The 27,975-nt window shown below is 40.1% G+C and overlaps 1 protein-coding gene across 4 annotated transcripts; it reads left to right on the forward strand.

The window, feature by feature from the left end:
* Positions 1 to 1,627: 1,627 nt before the first annotated feature.
* Positions 1,628 to 27,784, forward strand: lpin2 (lipin 2). 4 transcript variants are annotated; one of them, XM_012879330.3, is made up of 20 exons: positions 1,628 to 1,781; positions 8,995 to 9,195; positions 14,230 to 14,325; positions 14,653 to 15,002; positions 15,091 to 15,198; positions 15,298 to 15,424; positions 15,509 to 15,839; positions 16,152 to 16,251; positions 16,381 to 16,568; positions 16,793 to 16,886; positions 16,972 to 17,041; positions 17,160 to 17,252; positions 17,398 to 17,477; positions 19,143 to 19,290; positions 19,688 to 19,836; positions 21,675 to 21,761; positions 22,182 to 22,334; positions 22,935 to 23,049; positions 23,830 to 23,933; positions 25,186 to 27,784. In XM_012879330.3, the coding sequence occupies exons 2-20, from the start codon at positions 9,004 to 9,006 to the stop codon at positions 25,328 to 25,330; spliced, it is 2,730 nt and encodes a 909-aa protein (XP_012734784.2). In that variant the 5' UTR covers positions 1,628 to 1,781; positions 8,995 to 9,003; the 3' UTR covers positions 25,331 to 27,784. The 4 variants fall into 4 exon arrangements, with proteins under 4 accessions (XP_012734784.2, XP_035994259.1, XP_012734782.2 ...); XM_036138366.1 differs by lacking the exon at positions 1,628 to 1,781 and adding an exon at positions 1,906 to 2,069; XM_012879328.3 differs by lacking the exon at positions 1,628 to 1,781 and adding an exon at positions 7,047 to 7,382.
* The last annotated feature ends 191 nt before the right edge of the window (positions 27,785 to 27,975 follow it).

The following is a 27,975-nucleotide window of genomic DNA, read 5'->3' on the forward strand; positions in this document are numbered from 1 at the left end:
AGGTTGTATTTTGGTTTTGAATAAATCTCCACATTAAGCTTTTGGGGACCATTTCTAGTTGCATAAAACATACAAAATGCATTGACTGACAAACATAAAATCACATCTTTGTGTATTGCTCCAGCATTTGCCCCATGTCACTTATGCCCCTCAGCGGCATGCAGTCTATGGGGGCTATTAGGCAGAGTATGATGCTAACAATATTTACAGACTATCTTTTAAAATAGAAGACAATAGAAAAATTGAGAAAAAAAAAAGAAGCTAAATAATTAAAAAAGTAAAAAAAAAAAAACATATCACATTGGCAGCTGGCAGAACTTCCGCTGCACCGCTCAGTCATTTCCTGGTCAGTACTGATTTGTGGATTTTTTTTTTTTAGGTTTGACTTTCCCGTGCTGACTTGTGTTTTTCTAAACACTAAACAGATAAGAGAAAAGTGTGCTGAAGGTTCTTTTTATTAACTTATTCTTTTTTTTAAACAAGGGGTTATTGGATTTTCATTGTTTTTCATCAAAGTATACATGTCTCTTACCTTTATCTAGTTATTAAATTTAAATTAAATTGGCAAAATAATTTATACAGAGGGTTTGTGCACTTATAGACAGAAAATAGTTGGAGTTCTTAGTTTTGATGCATTTAATGAATTAGAAAAAAGGCAAGTTTTCAAGTAATTTTTGTTTTCAGGCGAAAATTTGCCCACTCTGATCTCTGGTCTGCTGATTGGTGTATCTCTATGTGGAATATAGGATGCAAAACAAAAAAAAGAAGAAGAACCAGAACCAGATAAAAAAAATACCCTGCATGGGTTCCTTAAAAAGCAATAGGACCACAATCACAAACTAGGCAAGCAAAATATCTGGCTCATCTCAAACCTCCGTCTTCAAACTGCACAATGTTCCAATGGCCTTCTTATCCCCTCCATCACTCACTCTAGCTAAAATACAAATTCCATTAGCAATATCCTCCTTGAACATTTCAAAATAACAACTGTACATTTGCACGCTTTTTGCTTTCATCAGTTCCCTTTGATGGGGTTTAATGTGTTTTTTTTTATGTGCACCCTAAAGAGTTTCTTGTATTTTAAGTGCAGGAATGTTGTTGTTGGAGCCGGCTCAAAAAAAAAAAAATGTCTGTCACCATCTGGGACAGACGATAAAGTTTTCTATTCTATAAGGAACTAAAATATGTACAATAGAGCTGCTGAGTAATACAAACGAGCAACACTGTTATTTAAAACAATTAGTTACAAAACCAAGCTAGAAATAAATTACTCAAGAAACATGACCGCAAAATGTGCTTCTACAGCTTGATGTTGTTTTTGTTCTCGTCTCTGATAAGAAAGAGTGAGGGTAAGGTTCACCGAAATTCAATGGAGCCAAGCCAACTTTATTTTTAAGCGGCAAAAGTGCTCCGACGTCATTTTAAAGCACAAATAAGAGACGACAAATACAAAACAAATGTTATAAAATAACTCAAACTGATATAAAACTATGAATAAACTGTCGGGAAAATCTCCTGCTCTTAGATTTCTGGAGCTCTATTGTTGACTGCTGGAATAATTAATCAGCTGTGAGTTGTGGACCGTCCCACCAGCTGCGCGTGCTCTGTGCGGCTCAGTGTGCCTTCACCTCAGCACACACACACACACACACACATACACACACCAGTCGGTCACGGTGGTCCGAACAGGGACACGTCAAGAGGCTTCAGGCGAGTTGCACGGCGACCATTATGGGGACTCGCTGAAGACATTACAACTCCCCGCTAAAAGGCACCGAGAGGTAAGAACTTATTATAATGATTTTCCGAATAATGCTGCGTCGACCGCAGCTGCACGGTAACGTACATTTCCGAGTCAACCATTGGCTAGGTGGCAGCTAGCATGTTAAGCTGGCTAACGTGCCCTTTAGCCATATGGGGGGGCAGTTTTATTTTTTGACGGCGAGCCAAAAATAACTGAATTAGTTGTTCGTTTATAACCAAGTGAATGGACACAACAAGCCTCCGTCGACAGCGTCCCCACAGCGAGTCGCCGTCATTTGTTGACGTTCGGCCGTTTGACATTAACGGTAAGGCGAGCGGTTACCGAGAAGCTAGCCGAGCCTAGCAGAGCCCCGTCTCCATTCATTTTCTTTTATCGGTCCCCCCTTTTTTTTTTTTCGTTCAAGTTATCGAGACGTCGGTGTGTAAAACTGAGAAACCGTGATGGTTAAACAAAAGACAACACGTTTTCACTGTTTTCGCTTTGGGTCTCCTCCAGTTTAATCTCGCGTTCGGGACGCGTCGCGTTGTTTTGCTGCAGCTTTGATTTCCGATATCATAGTTGTTGTTTTTATCTCCGTGAAAGTAGCCAAAATCCACGCGGTTAACGTCAGCGGACCTGTGCTACGTTACGTTTTTTTTTTTTAGTGGGTTACACAAGTTGTAGCTTGCGGGCGCTTGCTGACGCCTCCATAAGACAACAAAACACCTGTCTCAGGACCGAAACTGAAAACGCAAGCAGCCCGAGTCTCAAGACTGTTGTGCTTCAGATTCAACTCTAAAACAGATTAGATTTAATCACTATAACACCTCATCCATGCTGCTATTTACGCAGAAATGCTAAAGTCACTTTCATTTCAGCCAGACATATTTAGTTTTGTGTTTTTAAGCAAATTGAACCACCCATTTGCAATTTATTTTTTTAAATTCATGCAATAAGACACCATCGTACATTAAAGTGTGATCTTCCCTTTTTTTAGATGGTGTATTTCATCAGACTCATGTGATCCAAAGCAGTGGCTGTTAATTAATTTTCCAAACCTCTAAAAATTTTCCACCATACAGTCCCGACTTTTTAATGAGATGGCAGAGAAAGTGGTAAATGGGGAGAACCCAGCCCTGGCCCTCCCTACAGCTGTTACTGTGCTCTGCCCATCAGCTGGCTGAAAGAACTATAAGAAGGAAGTGATTTCTCTACTAGGAAATACATGTAGTTAACTCTTTACGAGCCACAGGCGTAATTCTAAACTTTTATTCAACGCAGCGTCGCAACTCACTGTGAGTAAATCAGTCATTTACAGTGGAAATTTGACAGCCTATGATTTTCTATATTCTAGAGACGGGACCGAAGCACCGAGAAATCGGATTCCTCAATCTGTAGGTGGTTCCTCGGATTGTTTGGTTGCTTTACCCGTCGGTGTTGGTCGCGGATGCTCTCATTTTATTGGTATTTCCCTGTCTGGATTAACTAAGGTTGTTAATACACACCAATGCACAGCCTATCCCTGCCGGCCTGGGCAATATAGAGGAATTGTGGTCGGTATTAGGACCCTACATTTTGTCTTTACTAAACACTTCATTGGGGTCTTTCCTACTGGTTTTAAATTAGCTGTGGTAATGCCAATTTTGAAGAAGCCTGGATTGGATGTTGACTCGGTTTCAAACGATAGACTCGTCTCACTTTGAAAAAGTTGTTTTTAAGCAGCCTACGACCTGTCAACAAACAATCTGTTCGAGCCACTTCAGTCTGCTTTTAGATCGAAGCACTCCACAGAAACTGCTTTAGGGCGTATTCACACCTGTCATGTTTGGTCCGCTTTGAACAGACCAGAGTTTCCTCGTCCGGACCAAACAACAAAGGACCCCCTTTTTGAGGTGGTCTGGGTCTGCTCTCAAACGTACTCTGGTGCGGTTCGCTTCTGATGTGAATCCGAAACAGCCCCGCTCTAACTCAACGGCAGAAACGCGTCTCTTTGGACTTAACAAGCCACCATAGCAGAGAACATGGTACCTGGTGCTTAGCAATGCTGCTGCCAACATGCTGTGGGACTCCTTCGGATTGCAAGACGCATTCTGACGTTGCAAAATTAGAAAGAAAAGCTCTAGAAACCTGTGTTGAAAGCGCTGCTCTTGACACGCAGCTGTAATAACAGCACAAATATGCAAAACAGAGGCGGTGCGTGCGGGATTTCCATAATAGCTTTCCTCTATTTCTGGGTCTGGGCCATGTCCCGCCCTAGTCATTTCTGTCCAATGGGGAGCAATGATTGTAATACCTGTGGCTTTGTTATATTACATCTCACTTAAAAAAACTACAATGTGAAAGCAAGCCACACCAAACCAAAAAAAAAGCCAGCTTTTGGTTCAGACCAAATAAGTGGATCAAAAAACTTTCCTGGTGTGAATACACCCTTAGTTAAAGTGGTAAATTATCTGTTGGTAAACCCAGATAACAATCATACTTCAACTTTACTACAGGAAAAAAAAACAGATTTGATGGTGATTGGTCCTTAAAGGTACATATACACATTATTTAGCATTTTTAAAATGTATATGCCAGTAGCTCACTTTGGTTGAATGTGTTTTTCTGAAAGATCATTCCGCCCTGCTGTTGTATTTGTTGTTGTTTTCGTGTTTTACACTCAATTTGTTAGAAAATATAGCATTTTTTGTGTATATTTAACATTACAACATCATGTGACCGAGGTTACGTCACTGCACATGCGTACAATTTGTTCAACAAGCTGAAGCAATGGAGGCGAGCGAGTGTGGAACTCCCATTGAGGCGTGAAAAAAAGAAAAGTCTGGAGAGAACGCTGCAGCCATCAACTCTGTCGTCTACTGATCCGAGTATTCCTGTGCGAGCAGATGGGTTAATGGGACTCTAGTATGAAAGTATTTTGAGAACTCGCTATGACTAAAAGCAGCTAAATGGATTCAGCCAATTTATTGTTTATCAAAATAACAATTGATAGATTATATTGATTATTAAAACAGTACTAATGTTTTTAGTGTAATTGACTGGGCGTCTGGACACGCACGAGGTTCTAATTACGGTTGAAACGTTAATGAGTAAGCAACAATTTTGAGCTCTTTTAATGTTTCTAATAGGTTTTATCGTAAGTCCCGACAGTTTTTCTTCCCGACGTATCTCTGCCACTCAACAATGCGTAAATATGTCACGGTTACGTCAGGCGCATTCAGGTCACTTTGTCACAATCAGAATAACGTGATCCTCACAAGCGTTTACATGCAGGCTGATAGGATTATCAATCGCCATAAACCAGCTTAATCTGTTCACATATTCCAATTGGCTTGCTACATGACGCTTTTTTAGTTGTATTATATTTAAGGATACCTTTAATGTACCAAGACTGATTATATCATTTTGTTTTAAAAAAAAAAAAAAAAAAAAAAAACACTTGTGAACGAAGCTCGTAGATGTGAGTCAACCTTTGGGCTCTCTGCTTTGTCGATGACTAACTTCCCACCAGCTAGGAATTTTGGTGCACTGTGGAAAATAAGCAAGGAAATTATAAGTTAGAGGAATGGAGATTTTTAGCGCTGCAGAATGTGGAAAAAAATGGGCAATGTTTCCGTTGGGTTGTCTTGGTTTAATGTTGCTCAACTTAATGAGTTGGCCAAGTTAATTCCAGTTTAGTGTTTCCCCTAGAAATTTTGTCTTGGGAGAGGGGGTAGCTTTCCATTAATATCACAGCTTTATACGAGCAGCCTTCTTTCTGTCTCTCTTTTTATGTTTCTGTCTCTATTGTGTAAATTTATACATGCTTATATTTTGAAGGCTACCTGCCTTTCTTCCTTCCTACTTCTTAATTGAATGGAAATCTCTTTAATATCTAGGTCTGTCAGAGTTTCTAATATTTTTAAGCATAACTTCATTAAATTTGAGTACATTTGGGATCTGTTTCTGATCCATTGATGGGGTCCATCTAGCAACAAAAATGCGTTTTCCAAGTGATTTGGAAAACGCATTTGGAAAAGTGACTCAGGAAGGTGGATTTTTGTTTCCAACAGATTTTTAGTTCTGGTTCAGTCGGTCTAAGTACCATAAATACTGATGTCCAGCGGATCAAATCCAGTTCAAATTCCTTACAATAAAACAAACAGAAAAAAAGTTTGTTTCACTAGTAGAACAATTTTAGATTTTGAGCTTCGAGTAGGAATCTGATACCAACGTCGGCATTATTAAACAGCATTATCTATGTCAAGATTTTCTCAGTGCTTCCAAATTGTTTCTTTTCTTGCCCTTTCCTCTGTCACCATTTTTTGGGTCTACTGCAGTTTCTTTATTGATTTAATTTATGACCCTGAAAAAACTTGTTGGTCTGCTAGTAAAGTTAGCTCCAAATACTTTAAGTGTTGCTGTTTTCATCTTAGCAGTTTATTGCTAATTTAGCCATGTTACATCCCTAATTATTATGTGTATCGTTATAGATTTGCAACACTAGTTACTATTATTTAATGCCTCAATGTAGATGGTTTTCTTTTTCCTCTTTTTAGTCTTCATTGCTGTATTTTCACTCGCAGAACAAGTTTTAGCACAGCAAGGGAACAGCCCACAGCTCTGTGAGCCCGAGTGTTTCCTTTGGTTGGGTTTACAAAAGACTGAGCAGACGAGGCCCTTTCTGGAGCAGCCTCATGCATTATTTTCATCTCAGGCAGTCACTTGGGATCCAAACTAGCCAGGCTAATCCTGGAGGCCAGATCAGGGAGAGCTTTTTGATGAGAAAAAAACGCGTTCCAGTCATTACTGCTTTGACTGCATTTATGTTTTAAGTAGCCCCATAAATCTATCTTTAGGCATGCTGTGTTGAATGCAGATATAGATGAATTCTTAATGTTCTCATGCCTTCAGTCTGTAGTCACATGTTGGTCAACATCCTGTTGATGATCGGCAGCAGAAAACATGTTGGAAGTCCAGCACACTGGATAATTGATAAGCTGACTTTAGCAACTTGTTGTCTTTAACCTCCACCTACCCTTTTTGATGAGTCACACACAACAAGAAGAACGTACCGCAGAGCTTGTACCGTACATGTGACAGGAAGAAGGGGCAGAGTACGGCTGCGGGTTTCTTTTCCCCCTTTGAGCCTTTTCTCTTATCAGAAGAAAACATTGCAGAGTCGTTCAGACGAAATGTCTTAACCTTATCAGCCGCATATGGCCACTGTAAAGATCCCATCCAATTGGCTTACATCTGCGGCCCCGGCAGCTGCCTCGATGAGTGAAAACTGCACATTCTGGATAGAAAATCCCAGAAGGATGGCAGTGTTTACGACGGCCTTGCGCAATTGCCACCGGTTCCAGATAGCATATCTGTGTTTACCCCAGGGGCGATCATTCAAAGGTGAGTAGGTGGGTCCTGTTGAACACTGCAGTTCAGGATGGCAGCGTTGATCTATTGTCAGAATCCAAAGGCAACAGTTATTGGTCCCAGGAAGGTATCCTGAGGTGTGTAAAAGTAAGGCCTGCATGCCGCTTATGCGATGAAGAGGCAGAGGTCCTGGGCAAACTGGGAGCTCCTGGGGAGCAACACCGAGGACAACACAGACAACAGTGAGCCTGATGAGTCGTCCTCTCTGAGGTCATCTTGGTCCCTGGTGAGTGTGATGTGGTTTTCCTCGCCGGTCACAGGCTGCATACCCTGCTAGTCTGCATAAATCGTTGCTAATATCACGTCTAATGCCGTGACGCCTACTCTCAGTGACCCCAGTGGAAGGACTGGGCTCTGTTCAGGGGACAGGGTAATGGTTAGAAGTGGTCTAATCATGTTTGTGGCCTTAAGGCGGCCTCCTGGGTAGTTTAAGAATGGTTGTTTTCAGCTCATTCTCAACCGGTTGTTTGTTAATGTGAAGCAACTCCTTATTCGTTCTTGCTTTTCGCTGTCAGCCAGCAGAGCAAGCCTCTGCGTTTGTCATTTTTCAGTCTTTGTGCCTGTTAACTTTCACTTTTATTTTCGGCTGAAGTTTCCAAATGAGTTGATTGTTTTTCTCCTGCTTGTCAAAAAGTCAGTTTGTAGTGCATCTGTCACAGTAGGTCTCTTCATATATGTGCTTGTTAATATCGGCCTACATTTACGTGTTTTCCATTTTATTTAGTGATGTAGGCAGTGGTTGCTAAAGCATGGAGAAGGTTTTTAAGCTCAAGTCTGGGGTTGGTGGTGTCTGGTGGTGTTGGATGACTTCTTTATTTCATTAACATTTATGTGCAGATGATTTTAATTGTGGTCTGAAAACCCACCTTTTTAGGAGCGCGTTTAATTGAACTCTTTTTGCTTTTGCCTCATGTTTGTGTTTATTCCCTTCTGCTCTCTCTCTGTTTTCATTTTTAGCTTCTGTTTTTATCATGTAGCACTTTGAGGTTTGCTTAAATGCTAAGGACATCACAAATTAAATTACTTCATATATTTTCTGCTTGCTCTATGGGGGTTAACATCTTGCCAGATTTTGATATTTATTTGTTACCCTTGCAAAATCGACCCAGAATCCCATGTCAATGCGCTCATGGCGAGATGAGAACAAAAGGTTACTGTGGTATAGGGACATTTCAGGTTATATAAACATGATGACATCGACAGGGGGATTCGTTTACTGGCTTGACTAAATTAGAGCCTGACCCAACAAACTGAATTCACGTTTAGTTGTGAAGTTACGTTTTACACACAGTCTGTCACTGTGCACCAGTGACTGTCAATTTCAGTAAATAGGCCACCAGAATGCAGGCCAGTTTGTGCTAGCCTCTGATGTAGTCATTTCAGCAGACTGCAAAAAGAACTCACTGCTCTAATATATCTGTAAGGCTTAATAATGTTTTTAAGATACGATTAATGCTAATTCTCCATGTCTTTTGTAGATTTAGCAAAGCAATATAGGTGTAGTTAGCTTAGAGTTCTCACTGTAAGCAGAATCTCAGCTGCTTCCACTTTTGCAGAGCAGTGGACCTCGGTTTAAGGTTATCGCATTGCTATGGTCCAGGCATTTACCGCGCTCTGCGATGTTTCTCATGTTGGACAAAAGCCAGAGATAGGATAACAATGCTCTTTGTCAGGCTGTAGGCAGTTTCAGAGATAAAACTGTCGACTAGGCGAGCAGAGAAGGAACTAAAATCTGAAGCAAACATCGAGGTTCTTTCCTTTGACCACACTAATGTTTTATGTAGTCATTGGGTTTTACTGTTAAGACTAAATAGGTCTTTTTTTTGTTGTTTTTCAAGGCGGACACCATGAACTACGTGGGTCAGCTGGCTGGCCAAGTTCTCGTAACGGTCAAAGAGCTGTATAAGGGCATCAATCAGGCCACGCTGTCGGGCTGCATCGACGTTGTGGTCGTCCGCCAGAGAGATGGCACCTACCAGTGTTCCCCGTTCCACGTCCGCTTTGGCAAGCTGGGTGTCCTGCGCTCCAAAGAGAAAGTGGTAAGTTTAACCTTTTATACAGACTGATGGGTTTAAAGTGCGTCTGGGAAAAGTATTTAAAAACAGAATAGAGTCGGAAATGATCGCCTTAATTGCATCTGAGTAATAATTGACCGTTCTGCATAATTTCCCAATGGATTAGGTTCCTGTTTATTCGACCCCTTCTGCTGTCTGTCAGACATTTGAGTTGATTGTTGGTGCCACAACGTTTTCTTAAAACTGTTTCATCGAGCATACAGACATAATTTGTCCCACATTGATATTGTATCATTAATGCAATGCTACATTTTCTTTTGTCCCAAACAAATTCTAGAACTTGTCAAAATTATTTTAAGTGTTCTGCACAAGGTTACGAAACAGCAACGTATTAAACGAAAGCAAAAGCATATTTATAGCTCCACCGCCCAGGAATAACTGCTGTTACTCATACGGTTTATGTTTGTTGCATCTGAGCAAAAAAACGTTTAACTACAGGCTAAAGGCATTTTTACAGCATGTCAAGTTGAGTTGAGCTTTCACAGAAAGATAAAATGTTCCACTATTGTCCTGGCTAGTGTTTTTCCATCTTACCTGGATAACTCATGTGGAAATAGTGGATTAAGGGCATTCAGGTGGTAGTTGTGAGCTTATCAACGTTATTACTGTAAATTGCACAACATTGTACTTTGCTCCATTGATCTGATCAGCTAAAATCCTTTTGGTTAGTCATTGTGAAGAAATAAAGCAATCAAATCTCTTTTGTTCTGATGCAAATATGTTCAATAGAATGAATGGAGCTCTACTCTAGTGGTATATAGCACTCCAGCGCTCGAGGACCACTGTCTCCTAGTTGTTCCTGCAGATGTTTCCATGTGTTTACACTCCTGTGTTGAATGGATGAGTTATTAGGAGAACTCTGTAACACGTGGCCCTAAGGAAGTTGTATAATCATTAGAAACACGTGTGTTTGAGCACGGCCGTGTCAGAAACTTATGTTGAGGATCACTTCCCTGCATGTGAATTATAATTTTTAATTATTACAAGACACAAAAATTAAAAACAAATCTGTTCCACAGTTGTCATACTAAATATCTAGCAAAAAATCTGATTATAATTATTTTGGACATAAACTGCCATTCTTTACTAAGACATTCTTTACTAAGACATTAAACGAAATCAAGGTTAAAAAGTCCTAATAAAGCTGTATTTGGAAATACTTTTCAACTGAAGGTGTTAGATCACACTTTATTTACTATTTTCTACTGGTCTTCAGTCTTCACTCTGCTTCCTAGACATTTTTTCTCACGACAGAAAAATGTGCTGCCATTTGTCATCACTAAGGCTTTCTGGCTGTCCGTTTAACAGCAGTACAGACGTCACAACAACTGGCTCAGCCAGCGAACGCTTTTGTGTCTGCAGATCAAAGGTGTTTTTTTTTCCGTCTTTAAAAAATGATTACTGTATATTTTTGTCCATATAACCTATTAAATATTGGCTTTGGAATAGATTGGTTATTTTTGAGTGCCACTAGAGAAAAGACTATTTTTGTAGCACATTTGTCATTAGCCTAATTTTTGAGAAGCGGCAGTAGGATAAGCCCAGTTGGGTTTTGCTGCCCCAGTATCAGGAGGGAGATGTAGATCTGTACATTTTAACACGGTATTTTTAAAAAAAATATTTTCACGCACATCATCAAAATTGGGACTGGCATTTAAATCAAAAGTACTATTTGAAAATAGTTTGTAATTGTTTTCATTTTACCCTAGTTTTTAACTACATCTAATCTGCACAACATTGACAAGACTGTGAGCATCTGTAAGTGTGAGTTTGTAAATGTGACTCTAGTGTAAAGCACTTTGAGTTATCTGTGTCACTAAAGAAGCCCTGCCTTAATTTAGTCCCTTTACCACTATTATATAACTATTGTAATATGATTCTGAGCACTGAAATTGATTAAATCTTAGTGAAGGCATAATGATCTAAACCTTAATTTGTCATAGCCATCCTAAGGTGGGAATGGTAGTAACAGTTTTAGGACTTAAAACAATCGCAAAATTCAAATGTTTTAGTCCAGAGAATGGTTGTATCCATACGGGCCGGGCGATATGGACCACAAATAATATCTCTATTTTTAGTCTGAATGCCGAAAGACAATATTTATCTCGATTATGTTTTAATTATAAAAAGGCATCTCTGAATCCAAAATAACCTACTGGAATACATAAAAGTATTATAACGCAACGTAGACCATTCCGATATAAACCATATAGTTGCATCTTATGCCTGTTTTGAAATAAATCTACATATATTGCGCCGGCCCTAGTATCCATATTTAAATTAGAATGCCGTGCTTGTTTAGACTTTTAGAGCAATTTTTCTTTTAGTTCACTTGAAAATCCTTTTTACTCGGTCTCCAAAAATACTTTATTTTGAGCTGACTCCGTCTACCCACCAGGTTGCTGATGGGCCTGAAAAGGAATAAATGAGTTGTTTCTATGGCAACTGCTCTACAACTTGAATGCATGGGGGAGGGAAGAAAAGGCCCACAAGGGCTTATAAAAGGACTGTTGTGTAACGCACATGTATACCTGTTCCCACGAGCAGAGGGCTGCTGCTTTGAGTATTTATACGATTTTGGGTAGCTGTCTTATGAAATAATTTATTTGTCTCTGATATGCAGCAATTTTTCAATACTAGTTGACTTGCCGCCTCGGATGGCAACCAGAAAGTATTCCATCAGAAAAGCATAGGAAATGGATCTTAGAACACTGTTTTTACAACGCCAGCTGATACTTTCTGTTTTGTGCTTTGCAAGATTAAATGAAATTAAGTCAAACTAGTGAGAGCTCATGGTAAAATACCCTGATCATCAGCGTCTGCAGGTACCCGTTACCCACTCCTAAAAGTAACCCGAGGGCGGCGTTAACAATGCACAACTGAGCTGCTCGAGGGAATTGAACCACTGCAAGTGAATACAACCTCTCACTGACTGTAAGTGGATAAGGAGAACACTCTTTTATTCTGCCTCATTATTAATTAGCCCTTGATATTCAAAGCCACCCTCGCATTAGTTGCCATAGTCGCCTTGTCCAGGTGAAATTACATCTCTACGCCGTAGAGACTCCACTTCTGCTGTAAAGTAAGAACAACAGATGGAAAATCACAAGCAGAAATCTCCACCAATGTGTGGCAAACACGATATTCTGGTGGCTGCTGTTTTCAAACCAACGTTGGCAGACCGGTGTCGTGTTGCAGAGCCAGCCTGCTCCGCAGTGTCTCCCAGATGTTACCTTGTTTTTTTTTTTTTATTGTGGTGTTGGATTACAGAACGGGCTCCATTCCACCGGGGTTTCCCCAGCAAGCTATTGGCAGCTTCATTAAAACAGAGCCCTGAAGACTTGAATGCTCATTAGAAATTCTACACCCTTAGGTGGAAAGCAAGCTGAAAATGACTTGCTATATGCTTCCAGTAATTTAATATTGGCCAGATTTCCTTATTGTGTACAGCTGATTATAACATTGATTTGTTGGCAGAGAAAACTGTTGGCTCAGCCTGCCTAAACATGAATCGGCCACCGTATGAAAAGTTGAGAAGGAAATCTTATGGAAAAAAACAGCATTGAGAACAATTAGTTTTTACAGCTTATAAAACGGTTGGTAGCTTTCCGCTTCTTTATATCGTCTCCTGTTTTCCGCCCCTTCTTTCTGTTGCCTTAAGGCACAAAGGCGTTTGAACCAATCAAGCTTTTTTACGGAAAGTACCCGCTCTCCAATTTTTCCACAGTTTTAAAGGTGCATAGCCACGTTATTTATTTATTTATTTATTTATACATCAGAAGCTTGCCCTCAGTTGCATAAACAGTTTTCATGAAAGATTATCACACCCTGTTGGCGTATTAGTTGTTATTTTGGTGTTTTTTATGCTCTGTTTTGCTCGATTTGTTAGTACATAAAGCCTTTCGTGTTTATTTACGATATTAACGGAAGTACGTTCTGCGCATGCACAGCAGGGGTTACAACAAGGAAGCGGCTAACGGCTATTGGCATCTCCCAGGGTAACATTGAAGAATGGTCAAAATCCTGTGGGGGGGGGGGAAAGCACAAAAAATACATGATTCAATGAGGGAAAAGACTGGAATGTTGTTGGGAATACAGTATGAACGCTGGTGTTCACTGAAGCGGACGCTAAACCTGCCGATTCCTCAGATGTGATCAGAGTTCATTGATATAAGTAAATGTTCTGAAATAAAGCTCTTAAGGTTGCTGTAGATTGATGGGCTTCAATCATGCCGAGCTGTCGCTTTACTACGAGGCATAGTAGAAAGTCAGACTCGGTGTGGCATTATTTACTATTGGTTTATAAATATTATAAAAAAAAAAAAACTATGTGGCTATATACCTTTAACCTTCTGATACCAATTTTAGCCATTTCCAATTTATCTTTAGGAGCTATACTATAAGAAAATATGTTGTTCTACTTCTGAGTGAGAGAGCAGTTGCCATAAAACAGATTTTTACTTTTAAAACAAGAATACCACGGGGGTGATATTTAAACTGTGCTTAGCATCTTATACAGGAGATGAGCTTGATTTGTATCAGAAAACTAGCAGTCTCCATGTGTAGGCCGTATCCAAGAAAATAAAGGGTTTTCATAAAGGCCGATTACTTCCATATCCAGAATGGGGTAGAAAACATGTAAGAGTAAAATGAAGCAATGTTCCTTTACGGTGTTCAGCCTTCCTGTTCCTCTTCTGTCACTCACTCTCTCACTGCCTGATGTCATAGACGTGTTGTGAAATGCATGAGAAAATACAGCTTTAAATGCCTGTGGTGTTCACTAGTTTAAATAGAGTTAATTGTTTTGAATTGGAGACAGGGAAGTGCTCTGAAACTGTCTTAAATCGGCCAACTTGAAACCACGGATTTGCTAAAATAAGTTTTTCCACCTCTGTCACTTACACAAACGTACGCTACTATAACAAAATAGCATTCTGGTTACTTTCTAAGGTGTTATGTTACAGATGACAGCCTGCATTTTCTGTTTAACGTTTTCAGATTGACATTGAAGTCAACGGAGATCCCGTAGAGCTGCACATGAAACTCGGCGACAATGGAGAAGCCTTTTTTGTCCAAGAAACTCAAGAGGAGAATGTAAGCGTACCAAAAACACATCATTATGAAAATAAAACGAGGCTGTTTATGACAAAAAGAGTAAAGTTTAATCATGATTTCAACAATACAAACCTAAGCAGATCAGCAACCTCTTCTTTTAAAAAAAACACAACAAACAGTTGGTGATTGTTTAGAAAAGGGCAAAGTCCGTGTTGAGAAAACTCCCCACTGTTCAGTTCACATAGTTGACTGGCTGTTGCACAAGGTTCTCCTATTGTGACAACAAAATGTGTTGGATGAGAAGTACGTCACTTTCTTGGCTCTTGCTTAAGCGTTTAGCTGTATGCTGACACATCTGTACCTCAGCAGATTGTGCCCGCCCACCTGGCCACCTCCCCGATACCCACCGAGAGTCACCTGTTCTGGATCTCAGAGGTTGGGAACAGGGCCCCTAAAGATCCAAACAATGATCCTTTGGACCCAGAGGACCCACCTGAGCCACCTGCTCCCAGCGCCACCGGCACGAAAAAGAAAAAAAGACGAAGAAAGAAACACAAAGGAGACCCTCGCAGAGAGGAGCTGACCCCACCAGTGTCGGCCTCCTCTGGTGGTTCTGTTGCTGCTAGCGCCGCTCCTCTGTCGGGCCCGGGGCAAAACGACGAGATTTTTGAGATGGAACTGAGCTCTGATGAAGAGTCTGCACCACACGTATCAAGGTAGTTTTAGGTTGTAGGATTGTTAGTAAAGCCATTTTTTTTTTCCCACAAATGTGTTGACTTTATATGTGTTGCATTTTGGATGAAGGTCACCTTCAACTTCAACAATGCGGGACATTGACCCCAAACTGCCTACAGCCAGACATGCTCTGGAAGGTTATCCATTGTCCGATAGTGAATGGCCGTCAGGTGATGGGTATGTACGAAGCTAAACCTTCAGTTTCCAATAAGTGTTTAGTATACACTCATAAAAAGCCCACATCATGCGCATCGTTCGTGTTTCACTGTCTTTTAGCCTCGGCTTGTGTCAGGCCTTTTCCCCAAAGAGCGACTCGGAGCTGGTGATGAAGTCTTCAGAGAGTTTGCTCAGGGCCGAGTCCCACATGCAGTGGACCTGGGGCGAGTTTCCAGAAACAACCAGAGTAAGCACTTTGTTCCCGTAGAGTTCAAAAGCAGCGGATAGTTTGTCGTTTTTTATTAAGTGATATCTGCCATTTAATATTCAGGTCACAAAGAGAGAAAAACCTGAACCACTAAAGACGGTAACCATCACCCCATCAGAAAGCACCCACTTCCGCGTCATCCTCAGCTCAGAGGCCATGGAGAATGAAACAGAGACTGAAAAAGAAGGCACCCCCTCAGTGTGTACCATAGTCAAGCCTGAGCCACGTACCGCCGTTACCACTTTAACACCTGATAGTCTGCTATCAGCCATCGGCGCCGAAACCTCCGTGAGTCCTTTAACCCCCACAGAACCTCCTGATGTCCTCCCATCCAATGTGACCACCTCCACCCCTTCAAACAGTCAGCAGACTGATTCTCCCTCCAAGAAGAAAGGTACATTAGGTTTCACATAATCTGGTTTGCATTGAACAAAAATATAAAGTAGTCATACTCCTTGAACTTTATCGTTTTGTCACGTTACAACCACAAACTTCTGTGAAATGGAAAGTCATAGATAGTCATACATAGAATCCAGTTAAAAGTATTAACTCAGGGTAGCTGAATACAAATACACATCACAACTTAAATCCAATATATTGATGTTTTTGGTTGTAATGTGACAAATTGTGAAAAGGTTTAAGAGGTGTGAATACTTTCCAAAGACACTTTAAAGTAAAAAAAACAATTTTGTGTTTTTAAATGCAGGTGTCCCCAAGAGGAGTCAGCATCAGGGTCCAGAGGATATCTACCTAGACGACCTAAATGTGCTTGAACCTGATGTAGCTGCAAGATATTTTCCCAAGAGGTTTGCTCGTGCACTTAATATGTTGACCTCTTTTAACAATAAATGCCTGTATTTTAAAACGGGAGACATTAACTAATTTCATCCAATAAAGAATATTTATAGCTCTTTCTTTCATTTTCCACCCATCAGTGAGTCTGAGGCAACAACAAAGCACTGGATCGACTCAGAGATGCGCTCCGGTTCCCAGTCCCCCCAGTCCGTGGGTAGTGCCGCTGCAGACAGCGGGACAGAATGTCTTTCTGACTCGGCCAGTGACCTCCCCGATGTCACTCTTTCTCTATGTGGAGGACTCTCAGAGAATGCTGAAATATCCAAAGGTCAGCAATTAACTTTACCTGCTTTTTCGGCACAATGAGAATGCGTTAATTTACTGCTGGAAAAGGAAGTTTTATACAAAACCAGCTCCATATTTCAATAGTAGTTTATAGTTTCTATAGCTGAAAGGCTCAAAAGATGGTGTACATAAAGTGTCGGAAGGTGGTCAGATGTTACACTTTATCACTAATGTATCATTATTTGTTTTCTCTTTTACTGTTTGCAGAAAGATTTATGGAACATATCATAACATATCATGAATTTGCTGAAAATCCAGCAATTATAGACAACCCCAACTTGGTAGTGAAGATAGGAAATAGGTTTGTAAGCTTTTTTTAAATTTCATATATTATAAAATGCTCTGTGTGTGGTCATGTGACTGATTTAGTTTTTATTTCCTTTTAGATATTATAACTGGACACTAGCTGCACCCTTGATTCTAAGTCTTCAGGCATTTCAGAAGAATTTACCAAAGGTAATTTTGTTATTTAGATTTATTTTTTTTTATTTTGTTATTCAGTGTTAACTAGTTACAAATAAATGATGAACTCAGTAAATTCATTTCTTCTTCTTTTTTTTTTTTGTTTCTACAGGCTACAGAGGAGGCCTGGATGAAGGAGAAGATGCCAAAGAAGTCCGGTCGCTGGTGGTTCTGGCGAAAACGATCAGATAGTACAGTTAAACAGGTATGTACATGCTCATAAGCAGGAAATAAAATTAAAGTTGCAGAAAATCGGGCCACATGTTATTAGCACTGTTGGAAAAACAAACCTAGATTCTAATCCACGTTAATTTCTCCCTAAATCCTTATTCTGTTCTCTTTTTCTTTAGTCTGAGACAAAGCTGGAAACTAAGGAGTTTCAGCTGGAGGATGGAGAGCCCTCTGTTTCTCAGGAGAACTTGGATTTACCGTACGTGTTTTACATTCATGTCGTTTAGAAATGTGGAACATTAAACTACGTTACTGGACCTTGCGTGGAATTGCAATATGGAAGCTTGTCAATGCTGGTGCAGATCACTAAATTAGAGTACACGTTATTTAAAGATTGAAACTTAATCTATTTTAGGCATTTTACGCACCAAGTGATGAATCTTCTCTAGGGCTGCCATTACAAATGATTGACTCTATGGACTAACATTGTTAATAATCGATTGTTACAAATGATTATACAAAAAGAACAATTGTTTTTGCATGCCGCAAAATAGAACGTTGACAGTTTTGCACATTAGGGTGTTATTTTAAAAAGCCACCTAAACAAAATCAAGCTTGTATTATTTATGTATTTAATGCATATTTAGCATGTCAAATTTGAGACTGAACTAGAAATAAAAGAACAATGTGTGAGTGCGGCTTCAATGGCAAAAGTATATAGTTTTATTTTTGTTAAAATGTAATGCAAAAGATTAACTTTAAAAAATACATAATTTAACTGAAACAAATGCTTGTAATTATGTAATTTTGTCAGTTTAAACAATTATTGTTGTTTAAAATTGGCTTCAGGCATTCACGTTATCTCTACATTTAACAGAATAAAAACAGGATGAAGTCAAATGAATTTTGGCTTCAGCATAGAGTCAGCGCTTTAACAGCTGCAGGCAGCGGATCCATGAAAAGTGGGCTGAAAATGTAGCACCTGTCTGACTTCAGAGAGCAATCAACAGCGTAAAAACCAGTGACAGACCTGCTGATTGATCTCCGCCGCTCCTCCTGTGCTCTGCAGCTGCAGTCCATAACAAAACGTGTTCAGAACTCCGTTTGTCATCTCTTAAATAGAAGTAGAAGTGCTTTCATATTTAAACCACTTTAGCCCTTGAAAACTTTGTCAAACTTTTATAACCAGGCTTGTTATGGAAGGATTAGATGGCCTGAATGATTACCCATAATATACAGATACAGCTACATACTGCAAGCAAGGAACTTACTTCTCACACCACTTTGGAGGAAACCTGTGCTAAAGTTTTAAGACATAAAATTCCTTCAACTAAAAATCTCTACACTGACAAATGCTAGTAGTCTGTCATTGTTGAAGAAATGCAGAGGGACATAATTACAAGCATTTCTTTTGGCTTATTCTGATGGATTTTTCTGTTGTTGGTGAATGAAAACCAAACTTGGTTTCAGAGAAAACCAAGTGATTGAGAAAACGACTGCAGTTCCTTAGAAAACGAGATGAGATTGGTACGTTTAGTGCAACAGGATGTTTTATACAGCTGGTCCACATATGTCAAAAAACACCACATGCATTTAAGTTTCACTTTTTGTATTTAGTTACTGAAGTGAGTTCATTCATCTGTAATATTTTAGTTTGAGACGTGTTGTAATCAGACGGTTGTGGGTTTGATTGTCACACGTCTGTGTGCCCTTGGGCAACACTCTTAACCCCGAGTTGCCCACTGATCTGTATTCCCGTGTATGAATGTGTGCGCATTAGGGGGTGTGATTGGGTGGACATGGCTGAGTGGTCTAGAAAAGAAAACTAGAAAATGAAGTCCATTTTCTATTTAGTTTTTTTTTTTTTTTTTATTACTGGTATTTCATTGGTAAAGAATATAAACGTGACTGATCTGCCTTGTAGACCCAAAGCTGGAGACACATCCAGTGATGAAGAATGCAAGGAGGTTAGTGCTGCTTCCTGCCAAGAGAGGCTGGAGCCAGGAGACGGACAACATCACTCCACCCCTCACGCTTACAGGAAGTCACTGCGTCTTTCCTCAGATCAGATAGTAAGTGCATTGTTGCATAGTGTTTGCTCTTCAATAAGTTCACATTAGTTTACTTTTAAATACGGTTTTTCTGTTGTTTTAGTACATGTTTAATATTCCCCACAATTTAATTTTAAGAGATGTATCATTATGTCCTGTGGAATCCAGCACTTTCTGAGCTTTGCATTCATAAAGCAAGTATTGTGTTTCAGAGCTCCCTCTGCAGGCTGAATGTAATTTTTTTTTTTTTTTTTTTTGCTACTCTTAGAGCCAGTAGGGGGCTCTAAAGACCTGTAAAGTCAAAACAAATTGTTCAGTAGAGCAGTGCCTGTTTGGGCTGCTTCTTGTGAATGAAATAAATTCTTCCTCCAGATGGCCTTACATTTCTCCTTCTGTTTATTTATTTTTTTTCTCCCAGGCTAGTCTTAAACTAAAGGAGGGGCCAAACGATGTGACCTTTAGCATTACCACCCAGTACCAGGGCACATGCCGCTGTGAGGGGACCATCTACCTGTGGAACTGGGATGACAAAGTCATCATCTCTGACATCGATGGCACCATCACCAAGTAAGTGCTAACAAAAAAAATAATTATTAATAAGTTTATATAAGACATAAAAGTGCAGTCGTGCATTTTTTTTCGTTTACTTATTGCCAACAGAGCAGCACATTGAAAGGAAATTGATGAATTATTTCTAGAACCCAGTTTTTTTGTTTTCTTATATAGAAATACATGCAAATTTACTGGCTTACCAGACTGCATAATTTTAGGAACCTCTATTTATGCCCCTGTCTTGCCGGAGCCTCTGACTTCTGCTGCAAAGTTGTGATCTATTTTAAAATCAGCAAAGGCCCAGATTGTCAGTTTTAGATCTTGCTCTGTAAACATTCATTATACAGAAGTGGAAACGTCTCTTCTTTTAGCAAGGCACCATCTGTAGCACAGCGCTCTGCGTCGTCGCCGAGTGATCGGATTTTCAATTGTTGGGAGTTATTTATGGTTGTCGGTTTAGATTACAAGATTAGACTGCCTGGCAGACTGAGGCTATAAATGAATACAGTGTTTCACAAACGTAGGTACACCCCTCCCATTTTCGTAAATATTTCATTAGTTCTTCAATAGAACAACCCTGGAGATATGACACTTTGATGCAATATGAAGTGGTCAGTGTCCAGCTTGTGTAACAGTGTAAATTTACTGTCCCCTCAAAATAGCTCAACACACATCCATTAGTGTTTGAACTGCTGGCAACAAAAGTAAGTACACCCCTAAGTGAAAATGTCAAACGTGTGCCAGATTAACCATTTTTTTTCTCACAGGTGTCATGTGACTCGTTAGCGTTACTTACGAGGTCTCGGGTGTGATAAACTTGGTGTCATGGCTCTCACATACTGGTCACTGGGAGTTCAACATGGCACAGCACTCTCTGAGAAGGAAGGTCCGAAAAGAACCGCAGCAACGTGTAAAGATGGCCGAGGCTATAAGACGATTGCCAACACCCTGAAACGGAGCTGCAGCACACCACCATGCTGCCGTTTAAAAGGACCCGTTCTACTAAACTTTAATGGTTTAGTTCTTTTCAGGGGACAGCAAGTTTACACCGTTATACAAGCTTTACTCTGGTTACCCTATTAGTTGTATCAAAGTGTCGTATTCTCAGTGTTGCCCCATGAAAAGATGAATTATTTACATAAATGTGAGGGGTGTACTCACCTTTTGTAAGAGCTGTTTCTGTAAGTGCTCTGGAAGGCTGATTTTACCGCAAGACTGGAGGAATAATCTTTGGACATCTGCAGATTTTAGTGCTCTGGATCCTACTTCAAGACTGCGTTTTGTGATAACAAAACTGCAGATTTCATTAGAAATACAATTATTTTAAAGCTAGCTTTCTAACAAAATATTCAGTGTTATGCAGTTCTGTTTGAGTAAATTATCTCTCAGATAGTTACAGTTTTGAACCAAAACTGACGTCTGCAGTTTATTCTATGCTTGTGCTGTATTTGACATCAAACAAGTCGAGATCGACTGGAGCTTATTATCTCTGAAAAACCCCAAGGCCAGCATGTGATGTGGTGCTCTTTCAAGAACAGGTCGGAAAGTCCAGGAACTATAATGAGCCCATTTACATCTTGTTCTGTCAGTGCACACAGCCATAAGCTGAGGGTGACCGTGTCGTCCCTATAGGACCAGTAATTCTCATTAGCAGAGAAGAATCCCATAAGGTCCTGTATTTATGATAAAATATTAATACTGTGGGGTCTATTAAACCGTTTCTGAAGAGTCTGTACCAAAAAATCTGCTATATCTTCCCATTTACATATTTAATCTGTAACTTTGCATCTATTTTCACATTTTGAATCACGTGCCTCACATATTTCTAACACAATGTCAATGTTTGTTTTTAGATCAGATGTGTTTGGACAGATTCTCCCACAGTTGGGGAAAGACTGGACCCATCAGGGCATTGCCAAGCTGTACCACTCTGTGGCCGAGTAAGTGCAAAACAACAAGGTTTAATTACAGGGATAGAATGATGGTCAGCGGTTAGGAGTTGCCCATCTTTGATTCCCAGCCGGGTTTCTGTGGACTTGATATTTCCTCTGTGTTTGCGTGGTATCCTGCGAAGTGGATGACTCAGTGTGTTCAATTATAATCATGACTTAATTCTTGCTAACAGCTAAAAGAAACATTAACTGGTTTTCTAAGAAGTCATTAAGTCTATGTGGTCCTATATTTGCTGCTTTCGTCATACAAAGATGAGGAAATTACAGCTTGTACAGTTACTGTGGATTTAGTGAAAATAAAAGGCTCGTAACTTTCTGAACATAGTATTTCTGTATATTTAGGAGTTGTTGATCACGATTGGTCATGTTTGTTAGATCAGCCTTTATCAGTTCTCCTTTCACTTGCAGGAACGGCTATAAATTCTTGTACTGCTCAGCTCGGGCTATCGGCATGGCTGACATGACCAGAGGTTACCTGCAGTGGGTCAATGACGGCGGCACCATCCTACCACGAGGACCTCTCATGCTGTCTCCCAGCAGCCTCTTCTCTGCGTTCCACAGGTACAATAAAGTGTGCTAATGTCCATCTCTCTCGCTCTCTTCCTGATAGTTAACATATACAGAAAGGTCTCATTACCACAAAATTGTCCCTTTGAAAACCATCCCTTACTTTTCTACCTTTTTAACTTGAGTCATTTCTTGGTGAATGGACACATGGAGTGCATTACATGGGTAGGAAGGGGCCCCATTTAAGGCCTGGGCGCTGCTAAAAGACATAAAGATGTAACTTTGTGTGGGTGTGAAGCATTCCTGTAATCCATTCATGAAATGGATTACGCTCTTGAAAGCTGTACATTGTAGTTGCTATGGCAATGTTCAGTTTAATGTCTAATGGATGGCATTAATTAACTTGCGAACGTTGCTTTTTCAAATAGAACGTCTTCAGTTATTTGCATCTTAGTTTCCTGTAAAGACCTTGACCGTCTATTTGGTTTCTTAACGAGGAATTCTGATATTTGGGTTTTGCTCAATTAAACATGCTTTACCAAAATAAAGGTATTGTGTAACTTTAATAGAGCAGAAAGCAGAATGTGTTAGACCTTCTGACTTTGACAGGTTATGGTGAGAACCAAAGGACTCATGAAACTCTTTTTATTTCAGGGAGGTCATCGAGAAAAAACCAGAGATCTTCAAGATTGAATGCCTTACAGACATCAAGAACCTGTTTCAGAATAACAAGCAGCCCTTCTACGCCGCCTTTGGGAATCGAGCTAATGTGAGTTAATGCACGTTTGAAAATCAGACTACCACACTTTAAAGTGCTTGTTTTTCTACATGAGCTGCTTTTGTTTTGCCACAAAGCCAATGCACCCAAGGGTGTATTGCAATGTCAACATGACTCTTTGGCTATCAGTTAGCAGACACAAACAAGTGAAGTCAGTGCCGAGCTGAACCCGAGCTGAGGTCGCTGGTAAGTTTGAGCCGATGTGACCTCATCTGTGGAGGGGAGTGAAGCCTGGGCAGAGCGACGTATCATCCTATCCTGTCTTCAGCTGTATAAACACCTACACCCCATGAAGCAGCCATGGAAACTGTCTGGTGCTCGGCAAAGAAAGCAAAATTCTAAGACACAAAATCACTAAAGCTGGCTCATCCAAACAGCTGAAATATTTTCAATAAATGCTTCTGGAAGAATAAAAGAAAATAATAATTTATGCTTAATGGTATTGTATTCGTATATGCAGCAATATGTGACTTTGTAAAGTGTCGTTAGATGATATGTATCATGAATTGGCACTATATAAATAAAATTGAATTATTATTATTATTACATGGGGTTATATTTAAGGTTTCTATAGTCTACATTGTTTTCCAAAGCTTTAAGAAATGTTCTTTAATGGCGTTATAAATTATTTCAAACCTTTTTTTTTTTTAAGAGGGAGGAGACACCCTGATATGTCTTTCTTACTACAGAAGACGCTCATCCTCAATACTTGATTTGAACTTGTTTCAGTTCTAATTTTCCACATGTGCTGTAATTATTGTCTCCATTCAGGATGTTTTTGCCTACAAAGAGGTTGGAGTCCCACTCTGCAGGATCTTCACAGTTAACCCCAAAGGAGAGCTGATCCAGGAGCAGACCAAGGGCAACAAGTCCTCGTAAGTAAATGCTAAAGAAATGTAGGATCTCATTGATACTCTACATCACAGTCTCACGGGGAGGCTTCTTCACTTCTTCGCATTCAACATCAAAGCTGTAAACTTGCTTTTTTCCACCCTTGAATGGCTCCTGGTTGTAATTGTCTCAATCGTTCTGCAACCATCTAATGATCCTTCTGTTAACACTTATTTTGCCCACTTTTAAAAAGGCTTACATTTAGGGAAGCGTTCTGCATTTCATGGCCCCCAGGCCACATTGGGCCTATTAGAAGACTCTGACTATAAGCCATTGTGGTCGATGGAGAATGGAAAATAAAACAGGTGTTGATTCTGCACACAAATCCGAAAAGCTGCTTTTCCCTGAAGGTGACTGCTGTCGTCACGCTCTTCGCTAGATTAGCACCCTGAGCGTGCGTGGCAGCGTTGGCTCGTCCTAAACTGAAAGACTGATGGGGTGTGTAGAATTTTCAGCAGTACATGAACTAATTATGAACAGCACAATATATTAACCACAATGTTACTTTTAAATATGTGCCTTCTAAGGTAAAAGGTAAAGTGCTTCTGTTTGTGAAGAACAGACTGCTGAGATTTTAGGACTAAAGAGTGAAATACCATTTTTAAACTAAACATGCAAAGGAAAGAATTAGAAATTGTTCATAGTTTGACAACTGTTGTTAAAAAATATTTGCAGGTAAATGATGTAAGGTTTTAGTTTTCAGTAAAGCTTGTCACATTTTATTATTCATTTGCACTGTGTTATTACCAGCAAAACCATTTCTAGGGTTTGTTTTCAAATATCTTTTGAATAATTGAGATTCAGCCAATGATTCAGCACTCATATATATATATATATATATATGAATGAGGGCTGAGTCATTATTTAATTAACTAATCTCACAGAAGCTAGGTTTGGGACATTGGCTTCATGTCTCATTTTGCATGACACACTATAATCTCGATGGCATCCTACCTTGTGTCTGAGACGGGAATGACCTGCTTCACACATGCGTTTTGTCAGGGACTTTAATACAAATCATTAAAAAAAAATCTATGTAAGATCAGATCAAGACGTCCCTAATCTAAAAGTACCTTCTGGAAACCTTGTTATACGCTGATGCCAGTAATCAGTCCCTACCTGAATGCATGTTCAGGTCGTTTACCATCAGCTGAATGTTGTACCCCACTTCTTGTAAGTTAAAAAAACCTCTTCTCCCTATAAGCTTCTTCTCTAACTCGATCTATCCGTCCACAGCTACGGGAGACTTAGCGAGCTGGTGGAGCACGTGTTCCCTCTGCTGAGCAAAGAGCAGACCGAAGCCTTCTTGATGCCTGAATTCAGCTCCTTCTGCTACTGGAGACAGCCGCTACCAGAAATCAACCCTGACGAGCTGCTCTAATGCTGCACCGACGCTCACCCAGCCGTCCATCTACCTGGGACAGGACCGTGTGCAACCCTTCACCACATGTGGACCGGATCCAATCGCACTTGGGCACACACAGCTCCACGATTACTTTACCAGAGAAACAGGGTTAAGACTAAACTAAAACATCACTTGAAAACTGTATTTATTTTAGCGAGTGGAGATTAACATCGGCTAAAGCTTCACCACTGGGACACACGTTGATCGCTCACTCTTTGCCAAGTCGCTCCACTCGATGACCAGTCTCAAGCTGAGGTCGACGTGCAGGGACAGGAATTAAAAATAAATAATTTTTAACAAACAGAATTCTTTTAGTAACACAAAAAAGCACTTGATTCACTTTCATTTCATTTCACAAATTTCCCGTTAATGAAACCACGAGAGAGGAGTCTGGCACTAAGCAGGAGTGGCGTGAGCTCTGTTCGCCATGACGACAGATAAAAAAAAAAAAAATGAGGTACCAGCTGATGGAAATTGGCTCGCTCCTCCCTACTGTAGCAAAGCTGCTGGGAGTTTAGCTTTTCTGACACTCTTACACCACACACACACACACACATTATTGGCTTCTTTTTAAAGGTCATGACCTTCTGTGCACATTGAGTTATGTTTGGTATTGTTTGTGATCAAGATAAAATCTCAGAATATGCCAAGAATGTATGGATCCCCGCTTAGTTGCGACTAAACGAAGCAGCTTCGTGGCGTCTTGTCCAGCGGTTGCTGTAAGATGTTTGTTCTGTTGTACAAGCTTTGCTAATCAGGTGTGTTCTGGTAACAACATAGTCGCTATTTAAAATTTAATATATTAAGTTATTGATTTCTGTTGTGATTCCGTCGCCTGTCAGGAAAAGAGTAATTTATCTCCGGCGTAACGAGGAAATACTTAAAATGCTTTTCTGCGCGGTTGGCCACAGATTCTCGCGCTTCTCGGCTTTGTCCGACTTCTCTTCAGTGGCGTCCCCCGCAGCATACCGCTTATTTTATTTTCTGGTGAGGCTCTCGACACGCAAGGCACATACAGATTCCCAGAAAAACCTCAAAGTCCACAGCTTTAGTATTAAAACACGTCCCGATGTAAAGACGCTGAAGTCGCGGCCGAGCCGAAAGCAGCTTATAAATTAAGGATTTTCTTTGGAAAGCTTCTTCCCTGAAAGATTATAGGATGATGTTGGTGCGTTTTTGAGTGTCTGTGGGTGCGCGCGTACGTAACCTAGATCACTGAGTGCTGCTGTTGGGGTGGTGGTGTCCTGCGCCCCGCCTTTATTCTCCCTCAGTGGATGTACCGAGACTTGCACTTTGTCTAAGCTGCAGACTTAAAATCTTGCTTCTAACCAACATGCACTTCACTCGCTATCTTTATTATGAGGTAATCTAATGTATGCCATCGTCACGGAAGGAAGAGTTCTTGTTTTACTTTTTAGGATCTATGAGTTTTATCTCACATAGGACGATTTGAAGATGTTCAGTAGCGGCGGCTTTTCTTGTGTTTTGTAAGTCAGAAGTGTGAACAAAAAGCTAAATGTCGGGGAAGGAAAAAACCACGAGGGTAGCATCCCCTCCACCTCATTGCTTCAGTACGTGTGTGTTCGTGCATGTTTATTTGTATGACCGATAAGACGGGAGCTGACGGAGTTCCTCTCGTGAGCCGAGGAAGAGAAATTAGCTTTAGTTCGGACATAAACAGGAAATACTCGACTGTCCGGGAAGCTTTTTGAAGCTCCTCCTTGGCATTATGTGTGATTTAGAGGGACGTGATTTAACGACCTGGATGGTATCTTTCTCCCGAGTTTGAACATAAGGAAAACTGAAGGTGCTGTTAGCGACCAGAACCAGGGGGACAGGAAAAAAAAAAAAAGCACAATGTAAAAGTTATAGCTGCATCTAGTTTCTCTCAGTACTTTGAGTAATGTTGCTCTGACGTTTTGTGGTTTGCGATGCGTGTCTGTTTCTGATTCCTTGGCTTCTTCTCTACAAAGTTCGAAGTCGGATTGGTTTATCTTAGAATTAACAAAAGGAATTTCATTCTTTCTATGAAAGTAAAGCATCTTGTGTGAAAGAATCACACTTCATCCTCTATGATTCCAGGATATATAGTATAAAATGTTTGTTCTCACTCACTGCTGTGAAAAAGGATCCGATTATATATGCTGATCATGACATTTTTCTGTCTCGATGCCTTTTTGTTCATGTCATTTCTTACAAACGTATATCGCAATTTGTGTTTATTTTGTTTGGATGTAACGCTTGCTATTTGATTCGTTTCTGACCAATATAAATGCTTTCCATGTATGCTGTGTTTTGATTTGTATAGAGATGTGGTTTAAATTGTGTTTGAAGAAACAAATCTCTGGTAAGAAGAAGAAAAATACAGGCCTAATGAAACTAGCAATATGTGGCTTGTGGTCCTATTTGTATTAAACATCTAACTAGATCCATTTGTTTCTGAATTGCTTTTCATTTCGAGTCGGCAAAGTTCAAAAGCAGCCACAGGCTGAAGGAGTCCCTTTTGACTTTTAGCCTTTTAGTTGATTTCAGTGGGGGGAAAAAAAGTATTAAAGTATATTTTAACTGAACTCCCTCAGGTGTTTCATATTTCAGTGAGTTTTACTCGGCATCACCAACAT

Source organism: Fundulus heteroclitus, chromosome 6 (assembly GCF_011125445.2).
Source record: "Fundulus heteroclitus isolate FHET01 chromosome 6, MU-UCD_Fhet_4.1, whole genome shotgun sequence".
Taxonomy (NCBI): domain Eukaryota; kingdom Metazoa; phylum Chordata; class Actinopteri; order Cyprinodontiformes; family Fundulidae; genus Fundulus; species Fundulus heteroclitus.